Source organism: Rhinatrema bivittatum, chromosome 2 (assembly GCF_901001135.1).
Source record: "Rhinatrema bivittatum chromosome 2, aRhiBiv1.1, whole genome shotgun sequence".
Taxonomy (NCBI): domain Eukaryota; kingdom Metazoa; phylum Chordata; class Amphibia; order Gymnophiona; family Rhinatrematidae; genus Rhinatrema; species Rhinatrema bivittatum.
Genome location: NC_042616.1, coordinates 728,194,659 through 728,207,591, shown reverse-complemented (window position 1 = coordinate 728,207,591; position 12,933 = coordinate 728,194,659). Strand labels below are relative to the sequence as shown.

The 12,933-nt window shown below is 43.5% G+C and overlaps 1 protein-coding gene across 1 annotated transcript in view; it reads right to left on the bottom strand.

The window, feature by feature from the left end:
* Positions 1-12,933, bottom strand: part of LOC115085620 (regulating synaptic membrane exocytosis protein 2-like) — a 914,496-nt gene that overhangs the window by 205,971 nt on the left and 695,592 nt on the right. The window contains exon 20 of the mRNA XM_029591858.1: positions 10,898-11,070. Within this exon, the coding sequence (XP_029447718.1) occupies positions 10,898-11,070 (173 nt within the window). The remainder of the gene's footprint in view (positions 1-10,897; positions 11,071-12,933) is intronic.

The window sequence follows — 12,933 nt, the reverse complement described above, 5'->3', positions numbered from 1 at the left end:
TTATCAGGCTAAGTATTGCCAAATACAGGGATATTCAGCAACATAGCCAATGCTGCTGAATATCTCATGTAAGTTAGCTGGATAAGTGTTATCTGACTAACTTATATAGACAGTTTCTTTATTAGAATAATGATTGTAAATTAAAAATAATCTGGAAATGTGTTGTAATGCTTATGTAACCTTCATATCATACATTTCACTATTAAATTACAGACAGAAAACTGATTGAGAAAGGCCGCAAAGAATTGCCGATAAAGATAATTGATAATAATATTGGCCAAGAAACAGCAAACAAAATGATAGCTAATAATAGGGAAACATGTAAGGTTTAGGCATGGGAAACAGAGAGTATTCCTAGGAGGATCTATACTCTACATATGGAAATACATTTTACCTGACATCATTTTCAGAGAATCTCCTTTGCAAATCCTCTTTTTTTCTCTCGCTTTTCTCTTTCCCTTCCTTTTCTCTCTCATTCTGGTTGCTTTCTTTATCTCCTGATCCTTTCTTTTCTTCTTTCTCACAGTTTTCTGCTACTTCGTGCTTTTCACCTTCCCTCTGCTTTCCCTCCTTTTCATTAACCCTTTCTTTATTGACTATTTCTTCCTTTGTTGTTTCTTCCTCCTCAGGAAATATTAGATCCTTATAATCCTTTCCTTTCTGCCCACCCTCTCTTTTCTCATCTATTTCTCTTGACTTTCTGATGACAAAGGGTGCATGCAAACAGAAAAAAAAAGAAAAGAAAGATTAGTCATAAAATAAAATGCATGCAAATAATATGCACATAGGAACGTAATGAAAAGGAGAATAGAAAGAAAATGTAGCATTGAAAACAAAAAGAAAAAGCAAACTTGTCAATTTTCCAGCATGAAAAGTAGTAGCAAAGTGAGGTGAGCATTTTTTCAATAATACCTATAATGCATATTTTCTTTACATTTTGAATAAAGATTAAGAATATGCCCTATACATGTTGTGGGACTGGTGGTACTATATATTTATGCTGTAAATACATAGTGATTGAGTTACCCAAAGTTTTGGACAGGAGAGAAGAATAGTGACAAATATTAGCTATCATAAATATTAGATATACAAGCTGTAAAAAAATATTTGCCACAGCCAGAATAAAGATATTTGTGCTATGTAGTAGAATGGAGCACCACAGACACTCTACAAACAGCGGCAGCTTTGATCTTAGAGCAGTCTCCCAGGATTGATTCACCCAAACACACCATGAAAGCCACTTCAAGAGACCTCTGATCTGAATATTTTTATACTCGCCTCATGGCACTGCACAGCCTCATGCATTTCCTTGAGCACTTTTTAAACATTTATAAAATCTTACCCTGTGTTTTCATAGTTGCTTTCTCTTGCTCTACCCATGCCTTATCTTTTATGCCATTCAAAAATCCTACTTAACAAATGTTCACACACCTCCCTATTTTTAATAACTTGCTTTGGTCTGTTGAAGTCTCTTTTAAAGTGCCATTGAGACTTTTCCATGCCATTTTTTGGGATACTCATCTTTAAAAAATACTTCTTTTTACCAAAGAGTTTCAGTAAAGCAGAGTTGCTTATCTGTAACAGGTGTTCTCCCAGGACAGCAGGATGTAGTTCTCACATATGGGTGACATCACTGGATGGAGCCCTATCACGGAAAACTTTCTGTCAAAGTTTCTAGAAAGCTTTGACTGGCACACTGAGTGCACTGAGCATGCCCAGCATGCCATTATCCCTGTGTCCACCGGGGTCTCCCTTCAGTCTCATTTGTAGCAAAAAGCACGAGCAAAAAATAAAATAAAGAAACGTTAGCGGACCCAATCCGCGGGGTGGCAGATGGGTTCCTTGAGGACTATATCCTGCTGTCCTGGGAGAACACCTGTTACAGGTAAGCAACTCTACTTTCTCCCAGGACAAGCAGGATGGTAGACCTCACATATAGGTGATTAGCAAGCTACAGGCTGACTCGTATTATAATAGGCCAATAGCAGACAACTCGTGCAGAGGCACAATACTTGGGGTGCTATTGGTAAAGATGAGGCAGCCTGACATCACAGCAGGTGGTTGTGGAAGGAGTTGGGACTTATCATGAAAGAAAGCTTTCAAGACAGGTTGGCCAAAGGTAGAGTCTTGACAGACTTTCATTGATAAGTAGAAGGGGGCTGCGAATGTGTGAAGATAGCTACAAGTCGCAGCCTAGGAAATAGCGGCCATTGGTACTGAACAATAGTGTGTACCGATGTTGTCATGGCCGTTATAGAATGTGCCTGTACTCACACCTAGAGAGGAAGGCCTGGTGCGTCATAGCAGAATTCGATACAGTCTGCTAGTCAGTTGGAGAGAGTCTGTTTGCCCACTAGAACTCGCAGCTTGTCTTTTGTCAAAGAAGGAAAGTGTTAGGTGTAATTCCTATGGAGTGTAGTGCGATCTAGATAGAATGGAAGTGCACTCAAACAGACCAAGGAGTGGAAAAACCCTCTTGCCATGGTGAGCGAGAGGCGTTGGGAAAAAGTGGGCAGAGTATATTCTGAGTAAGGTGAGAGGCTGCGTCTACCTTAAGAATATGAGGGTGAGTACGTAGGACCAATTGGTCACGGAGGAACACAGGGTCGGGTGAGTATGCAACAAGGGTGTGTAACTCACTGACCCTGTTGGCAGAAGTGATGACTATGAGGGAAAGAAGTTCCCATGTCAGACTGCTAAAGTTATAGGAATGCAAAGGCTCGAACGGGGAATGTATGAGTCTTATAAACACTAAATGAAGGCCCCATTCCGTAACTAGTGAACATAGAGGTGGCATAATCAGTGGATAACCCATGGTAAGCTGACTCAGAAGGGGTTGAACCGTTAATCGGGCATCCCCACTCCCAAGTGGTACGCCGAATTGGAACAAACATGTACCCATGCGGAGGATGTCTGGGGACCAGAATCCGAGGGTATGTTAGAAAGCGTAAGAGAAAAGGAGTGGTGTAGAAAAAGGGGCTAATACCCTTTTGTATGCGCCATATGGTAAATCATGCCATTGCGAATGGTAAGATTTACGTGTGGAAGGCTATTGTGACGCTACCAGTACTTGAATACATCAGTGAGTCTGTGATATGAGACTGACCTGTGAGCAGGCGAATTGGTTACTGGAGTGAGAAGTATGGGAAAGCATACTTGGCGCGGTCAGGACATGGGTCTGAGAAACAGTGAACCTCATCCTATTGTAGCATAATGAGAATTTTGGCTATGAGAGGCGACGAAAGAGACACATATAAGAGGCCTTTGTTGCAGAGCGAGCAAAGGCGTCCATGGGAATGCAGTCCGACACATGATTAGGGAGGAGAACCTGTCCATCGTATGGTTTGATTCAGACGCAGAGGGCAAGGTCAGTTGACCTCAGCGCTAGAAGATTTTGCTCACAACACATGTAGTCAGAGACCATTTGAGAGGATAGAAACATCTATGGAGAAGGTCTGCTAGTGCGTTCGGTAAGTTTGTTAGATAAGTGGCACGGGAATGCATGGTCCGGGGGACTGTACCCCAAGCCCTGGTACTAAGTGGGATGACAGCTCTGATATATGGCAAGGTTGAGAGACCAGGAGGCTGTCCAACTGGTGGAGCTCATGTAATCTGGATATCAGTTGGTCTCCTGTGGGAGCGGAAGCAGTAAACGTCTTACCCGCATTTTTGTCTGCTGTGCAAGAAAACATCAAGAGCTGTCACCAGGTCTCGAGGTGGGCTTGCAATTGAGGCAGTGTCTGCTGGATCTTGTGTCCAGCAGATCAGCTAATGTATCTGGGACTTCGGGCCATAATTAGGAACCAGAAGCCAGAGTATCATCAAGTTCGGAGGCGTGTTGCTGGCAAAGGGAGGACATCTCGATGCAATCCCATATTATTGGTAGAGAGGTTCTCTTGGTGTTGTGTCAAACATAGCTGGCAATAGTGATTAGACATGTGCATTCATTTATCCGGGCCATCGGGCTGTCGGGCCTGCTACGAATCAAAATGGCGCTGATGGCCCTTTGCCCTTACGATGTCACAGGGGCTACCGGTGCCATTGGTGGGCCCCTGTCACATGGTAGGAGCACAAGATGGCATCAGCCATCCATTGCTCCTACCATGTGACAGGGGCCGACCAATGGCACCAGTAGCCCCTGTGACATCGTCCAGTGGGGGTCCTAGAGCAGAAGATGGTGCCGGCCATCCATTGCTCCTACCATGTGACAGGGGCCGACCAATGGCACCGGTAGCCCCTGTGACATCGTAAGGGCAAAGGCTATTGGCGCCATTTTGAATACTGGCAGCTGACGGCGCAAATGCAGGAGATCACTCCAGGACCCCCGCTGGACCACCAGGGACTTTTGGCAAGTCTAGGGGGGGGGTCAGGAGGCCCCACGACAAATTGGAGAGGTCAGGAGGCCCCCCACGACTTGCCAAAAGTCACTGGTGGTCCAGTGGGGGTCCTAGAGCGATCTGCATGCGGGCCGTCAGCTGCCAGTATTCAAAATGGTGCTGATAGCCTTTGCCCTTATGATGTCACAGGGGCTACTGGTGCCATTGGTCGGCCCCTGTCACATGGTAGGAGCACAAGATGGCACCAGCCATCCATTGCTCCTACCATGTGACAGGGGCCGACCAATGGCACTGGTAGCCCCTGTGACATCATAAGGGCAAAGGGCCATCGGCGCCATTTTGATTCGTAGCAGACCCAACAGCCTGACTGCCCAGAGGGAGAGATGACTCACGGGACCCCACTGGACCACCAAGGCTTTTAGTAAGTCTTGGGGAGGAATCGGGATGTGGGGGGTTGTAATACAGTAAATTTGAAGGATTAGGGTGCTTTTTTTCCGATTCAGATTTTTATTTTGGGTTCGGGTCGGGTTTCAGCTTCGTTTTTGCCAAAAAACGATCCATGAGAAAACGAGTTTTCCCACAAAGCACCCGAACTGAAACCCGACCCAACCCAGAACAATGAAACTCATCTCTAATAGTGATATGTGGCACTAATACGGTTCTTAGAGGAGAATATGACCTAGAACCTTCCGAAACCATGTGGCCCGATTTAGCAACCAGGTCTCGATGGGATTGTTGCTGAAGAGGGATTAGAGTACTTACCGTCCTTCGTGGTGGATCGCAGAAGGATGAGTCGGTGAATCTCGATGGCTCCGTGGATTCTGGGAGGCATCGAGGACAGCCTGAGGTACACAAACGTCCGGCTCTGTAAGCTGGTATGATAGCGCATCTACAGAGGAGACAGGCTAGGTGTTACTGGTGCCTCCACATTATTTTGTGGTGACTCAGTACCCGGCACCGGTGTTGGTGGGGAACGCCTCAGCACCTGAGGTGCAGAGGAGCACAGGACTCATGAACCCTGGCCCGCTTTGCAACTAGCTCAATGGACATTGACGCCGGTGTGGAATAAGTATCCCTTGAAGGTCGGCCCGGTCATTCTCCAGCACCGAGGAACTGCCACCGATGTGCGGAACAGTGGCGGTGGCAGTAGTGATGTCTCCCTCGGCGCTCAGCCCGGTCATTCTCCAGCACCGAGTAAGATGCCACTGAAGTCCTGGATTGCATTGGTGGTGGATGGTCACAGTGCCAGTGACAATGATTGCCACGGTGATCAGCCCGGTCTTTCCCCAGTGCCGAGGTGGATGCCCTCGCTGTCTCAGATGGTGAGTGGTGATGGACTGTCACCATACCTGCACTGCTCCTGGCACTGTCTAGTGCCTTAGGATGATACAGGGCTTTGGTTAAGAACCCAAAGTATGGAGCAATTTGTTTAGTTGAGGGCACTGCGTTTAGGTGCTCCAGTAGTATTGACGGTATCGATGGCGGCATTGAAGGCAGCATCAAGGGTATTGTCGAAGGCATCGATGGAAGCGTTGATGGCACGGACGGAGCACTGATAACATCGATGAAAGCACTGATGGCATTGATGTGGCATCAATGGAATCGATGTGGCATCGATGGCCTTGGTGGAATTGACGTCGGTATCGACGGAATCAACGGCGGCATTGATGGCATCGACGAGAGCATCAACGGTGACAAGGGCATCAACGGCAGCGATGGAATCGATGAAAACATTGATGGCATCAATAGAATCGACGTTGGCACCGATGGAAATGACATGGACGTCGATAGCATCGATGAAATTGACACTGCCATCGACGGCATCAACATGTGCATCGATGGAATCGACCTGGGCTTCGATGGCATCGATGGAATCAACGTGGGCATCAATGGAATTGACCTGGGCATCGATGGAATTGACCTGGGCATCGATGGCATCGACGTGGGTGTCGATGGATCATCGATGGAGGCAGGACGGCATGGATGGAGGCATGGATCATCGACGATGGGTCACCGATGTAAACACCGATGGCACTGACAGAATCGATGGGGGCATCAATGGCATCGATGGGGGCATTGATGGAGGCAGGATGGCATGGATGGAGGCAGTACGGTATGGATGGAGGCACTGACGGTATCCATGGGGGCATCGACTGCAACGAAGAAACTGAGGGAATCGGAGGCATGGATGGGATGAAAGCATTGATGTCCTCGACAGCGGTCCTGGCGGCAACGATATCTGTGGACGTCCCTATCCCTCTAGCCCAAATAACCCGGTGGAGGATCTCAGGAGGACACCTGCAGGCTTTGTGGGGCTAACTGAGGATGAAAACATAGGGAGAAGGGGGGGGCCGCAATTTGGTTGGTAAGCCAGGGAAACCATTAGTGAGGTGACAGGAACCGACCGAAAAACAGGGCATAGTACTCACCGAGCATCGATTAAATGTACACGAAGGGAGACCCATATAGGGAAAAATTATTTGTGAAGTAAAACTTCAAGAGTTTCCATGAGGAAAAGTTGTGAAAAATTTCTCACAGAGCTCCTGAAAGTGATGCTAACTGCAGCGCAGAAAAAAGAAGACTGAAGGGAGACCCCTGTGGACACAGGGATAATGGCATGCTGGGCATGCTCAGTGCACTCAGTGTGCCAGTCAAACCTTTCTAGAAACTTTGACAGAAAGTTTTCGTGATAAGGCTCTGTCCAGTGACGTCACCCATATGTGAGGACTACCATCCTGCTTGTCCTGGGAGAAAAGTCATAATCCATAAATAGTTTTTCTTCACGTTTCTTCTACCACCTTAGCCTTCCTTTTGCAAGAGTTGTGCTCTTGGCTCACCCCTCAATATGGATGTCTTTAACCTTCATATTCACCCTAATTACACTTTCTATATGGTGAGGAACTCTCTTAACTTTGTAAAGTGATGCATGCATGTAATTATATTGAAAATGTAAAATTTGCTAATGTTTCCATGACATTATAATCTATGTGAGGTAGCACAATAACAATACCTAACATTCATCAAACACTGCCTTACTCACAAATACACATCATAAAGATTGATTAAGATATATCAAATCTTAATATAGTTTTTGAAAAGTCATCATTCATAATATGACTTTTACACTTAGCACTATTCTATGTCTTCATAAACACCTCATTAATATTTTATTTAAATGTGTTTACTTTTATAAGTTGCCTATTTCCAGCAGAACTCTAGGCAACATAAAACATAAAATATAATATCCAAATAATAATAACAACAGCAAATATTTAAGGTAGTTAGGAAAGCTTTTATAAAAGCATTGTAAATATTGTACATAGTCCCAGTAATTTTGTTACCTGGCACCGTTCAAATTTGATCTCTTCTCTTCTTCTACTCTTCCTACTCCTATATATTTACTCCCTCCTCGTCCCCACCCTGTTATTTGTATTTTCAGTCTTTCAGTTATAATGTAAACTGGTATGATGTTTGCATACTAATACCGGTATATAAAAGTTTTAAATAAAATAAATTGTAAGCAGAGTTTATATCCTCAGTGGCTATCTCATATTAGGCTGACAGTGGGGCAATCCCTGTTTTTCCATAAGAATGGTCTCCCAGTCTCTAGATTTCAGTTCCAGTGGGCACTAAAAAAGAATGTCTATTGGGCACCCACTGGTTTCAAATTGGGACTGTAACCACAGCAGTGGCTATTGGTCTTTTGACCACCTGTGTTATGATATCACTGAGATTTCGTCTCTTTGTCTTCTTTAGAGTGAATTGACTTGCACGACATGTGCTCCATATTTCAAATTATGAGGATTATTTGTTAAAGGCTTGTTCCCATTCTATGTCTATGGGGAAAATGCTTAGTAAATGACCTCCTATGTGATAAGGGACCTTTAGGCAAGGCTCCTGGTTTCCTATGATTCCATGGCCACAGGTCGCAAAATATGCCCTTTTCCATGGAATTTGCTGGTCCTCATGGATGCACCATGGGAGATCCGAGAGCCAGGTCCAATCCAATAGAGAAGAAGAGCTGCTATCCCACTGCAGCATTTTCAGCTGCTACTGCTGCTGCTGCTAAATCATTTCCTGGTTCTTGCTCCTCATTCCTGCCCTGCATGTTCATCATGTGGTGAGGAGGAGGAGAGTGGCAGCACTTTGGGTTGTGTCATTCTCCTCCTCTGGCAAGAGGGCTGGATAGCTGCTTTCAACTGCAAATGTGCTGCTGCTTTCTTCTTCCTTCTTGCAGCCTGACCAACACCAGCATGGTGAGGGAGTTAGAGAGGATGGCTGTGGGGAGAGGATAAGGTGGGTGAGGTTGTGTAAAATGGGAGGGGGCATAAGGGAAAGGCAACAGAGGGGGATTGTGTAAAATGAGAGAGGCTGGAGGAATAAGGGAAAAGGGATGTGATGGGATGTGATGGGAGTTGTGTGAAATAGGAGAACTTAGGAGATAAGGAAAATAGGATATGGGTTGTGGGAAACAGGGGATGGGGTTGTGATAAAGAATTTAGAGGGCCTATGGGAAAGGGACTTGGGTATGGGATGGAGAGGTTGTGTGACAAAGGATGGGGGAGATAGGAGTTATGATAGAGGAACTGGGGAATCAGAGTTTGTGAGAGATGCTGGAGAAGGTTGAATGGGTGTGTGTATGGGCAGGTGAAATGGGGACAATAAATATTGGAGGTGGAAAGAGGATAGGAGGAAGTGACTACAGGATGGGAAGGGTGATAGAGAGAGGGAGAGAGTAAGGATCAAGGGTTGGGAATTGAGGGGGAGCAGGGCTGGAGCTGGGGAGGGGCACTCCCTTCTCCTCAATACCCCATCTTAAGATCTAAGGACTTCCCTCCATTCCTGTTCTTTTCCCCTTCTTTCCCAATTCCCAATCTTTCCTCCTTCCTTCTCCACTCTCTATCCCCAATCTTCCCTCCTTCTCTTCCACCCCATCCTCACTTTTCCTTTCTTCTCACTTCCTCATCCCTGATCCTCCTTTCTCACTTCTAATTGCTCTCTTCCCTCCTGTCCTCTCATTCCCTTTCTTTATTTTCCCTTAATCATGCATCCTTATCCCCTTATCTCTCCAGCCTGTGATCCCTTCTTCAATGCCCGATCCTGTGATCCCTTTTCCTTCTTCTGAAATGTCTTCTCTCCCCATTGCCAGATCCCTTCTTCCCCAGCCCCAGCCCCATTCACGTACCCTTTTCCTCAAAGAACCAAATACACTAGACACAAACATGTCAGAAAATGAGTATTTTAGAAAGTAAAAATAAAATGCATTTAATATGCAAATCTATGCAAAATTATACAAATATTCCACAGAATTTAAAAAAAATCTGCCACAGAATTTGCTAACACTTCAGAATCTTGAAAAATGTGTTGCAAGGGGCATTGCCTATAGGTTCTAACCAACGGCAGGGCAGTTTACACTGCCTCTGATCAAACAGAGACTACAACTGAACTTAACTGACCTCTTTCCCTATAGGAAACTAAGGAAAAGAAAAAAAAACAGTAATTCTAAGTGTAGAGAGGTTTGGGTGCATATGAAAAGTGTAGGCTGGAGATCACTGAGTGCTGTACTGTCTGTGGTAGAAATCTAAATGAAATTGCATGAATGGTTCAAAAGTTATTAGGGAAGGAAGGACAAATGGACACAGACAAGATGATTTTATAAAACAAGTTTCTTCTTTATGAAGCAAGGTTAAAAAGCTGAAACATGGTTACTTATTATTGTTTCTTGTTCTCCATGTTGCTTTCACTCTGTGAATACTCTGTACCATTCCAGATGCACACAGCATCATCAGAAGAGATGTTCATTAAAGATGGAATTTATTATGTATATTGAAAGGAGGGTGACAATGTATTGTGTAATTTGAAATAAAAGTCATCAAACAGTGCCATGTAAAGGAGGTTTATGCAACAGTGGGAGATATACTGCCTTTTTTAAGCAGTATTTTTTTACTTGGATGCAATTATTTTTATTCATCAACTTGGCAAATATTTTTGTACTGGAAAATTTTCTGTCATACATTTGGGTGAATCAAGTTGATAGTATATATATACTTGTCTCAGACAACAGACATCATGCAGAATTAGTTAGCAGCTTAAGCACACCATACTTGTATACTTTGTACTGGCAATTAAGTTTCCCAGTGCTCATTGCTATTGCAGTTGCATTTACCAGCAGCAGCATGAATCTATCAGCTAAAGCTTGAAGTATATTGTTATCATAAATTGGAAAATGGAGAAGCATTGGGTACTCTGAACTATGGTATGTAGCTTATCTGAACTTTTTAGGAACAGCTGGCAAATATTTAGAAAATAACTTTTTAAGATATTTTTAAATATATTACATGTCTTCTAAAATTACATGTCTTCTAAAATTAGGAACTTACTAGAGATAGTGTTCAATAAGTCATCATATCAGCCAGTGCTTTACACTGCTAAACTTTAGTTTATTTTTGTTACTATAATATGTTAATTTATGCCTTGCAAATATCTGTTCATAAGAATTATGTAAGTGCAATTGAAAAGCTGTTCAGAAGTGGCTACCTTTACAGTTTCCTGTTACTCACCTAATTTTCCTATTCCCTCTTGGCCGTTCAGACTGAACAGACATATAGCTTGTGCTACTGAAACGGGACGCGCTGCTTGTCCTCGAAACAGCGGACACGTCGCTAACATCGCTGTCGGATGATTTATTGGAAACATTATCTGAGCCTCGCTGGGGATCCCGTCCTGATCGATACTGTAAACATATCAAACACATAAGAGCTGTCAGTCCAGTTAATAAAAAGTGTGCTGCGGAAGTTATCTGAAGGCTGTAACGGTTTAAGGGCCTCATTTACTAAGCATTTTTCCCCATAGACACAGACTAGGAGAAAAGCCTTCATAAATCAGGCCCTAAATACTGTAAAACAGAATGTTCTTAATTCCAATATACCAAATATATGAGAACAATCAGAAGTATTTTCTTACGGTCTAATCATTATCATAGTCGATAAAATACTATGGAGAAATGAGGCATCCTGAATGGATTGCTTCTAAGGCCAAGTCCATAAGTAAAGGATGTCAAGCAGCACTGTCTGAATTTTCAAGAATACTCATCACCCAGTAAAAATGTTGCTAGCAGTAAATTTTTATGGGTTATCATAAGGCTTGAGGATTACTGCATGAAGTGGCAGTTGCTACTCTTAAGAAAAACATGGGGGTAACCTGCATGGTATGGCAGATACTACCATAAGAAGCTTGCTGGGCAGACTGGATGGCTCATTTGGTCCTCTTCTGCCATCATTACTATGTTATGATTTGTCAAACCAGATTGCATAAGTATGTAGACCCATTTTGTGTCACCATGCAGTTCAGCTCTTGTTTTGATGGGGTAGGAAATTATTACGATTTAGTAAGTATTCTTTCATATTTGATATGGGTGATTTAAACTGATTGTATTATTTTCTGCAGGTGCCAATGTCACCATGATATAGCTGAATGGCAACTGGACTGTTTCTATCTTATAATATAATAAATATATAAGCTACAATCCCACAGCGTAAAAACTATATAATGGTGTAGGTACACAAGGTAATCTCATTCCATGGCAGACCTCATACGGGGCATACGTATCTAATGCCAATTCGCAGTAGTACGGCAGCAATATAATCATTGGTCTATTGCCCGATGTATATTTTTTTTAAAAAGTTTTTCTCATGCGTGAGTGAACAGTAGAATAGCCCATTGGCATATCACAAGATGTATAGCAAGTGAACAGTTGAGTAGCCCATTGGCATATCACAAGGTATATAGCATCGCAACTTTTGCACTTATCTTTTCTGAAGCTTTGCCGGTTTTTTCAAGAAGTTAGCAGAGACATGGGCGTGAGGACATGCGCGGAGTCAAGCCCGACACGGACCGCGTTTCGGCTAAAAGCCTTCTTCAAGGGCCAACAATATGTGAAATTAAGAGTCAATGATGCTGCTGTTACTCTTAATTTCACATATTGTTGGCCCTTGAAGAAGGCTTTTAGCCGAAACGCGGTCCGTGTCGGGCTTGACTCCGCGCATGTCCTCACGCCCATGTCTCTGCTAACTTCTTGAAAAAACCGGCAAAGCTTCAGAAAAGATAAGTGCAAAAGTTGCGATGCTATATACCTTGTGATATGCCAATGGGCTACTCAACTGTTCACTTGCTATACATCTTGTGATATGCCAATGGGCTATTCTACTGTTCACTCACGCATGAGAAAAACTTTTTAAAAAAAATATACATCGGGCAATAGACCAATGATTATATTGCTGCCGTACTACTGCGAATTGGCATTAGATACGTATGCCCCGTATGAGGTCTGCCATGGAATGAGATTACCTTGTGTACCTACACCATTATATAGTTTTTACGCTGTGGGATTGTAGCTTATATATTTATTATATTTTGGTCAGCTTCTCCCTCTTTCAAAATCAGGTGCTTGAGTGCAGTTGTGGTCTGTTTCTATCTTAAGCATGTTTTCCCATAGACACAGAATGGGACAAAAGTCTTAGTAAATCAGTTATTATTTGTTTGAACTATGTTTAATTCACATCAAAGCATTCTTGTTAGGATTAGGTTTATGTCTTCA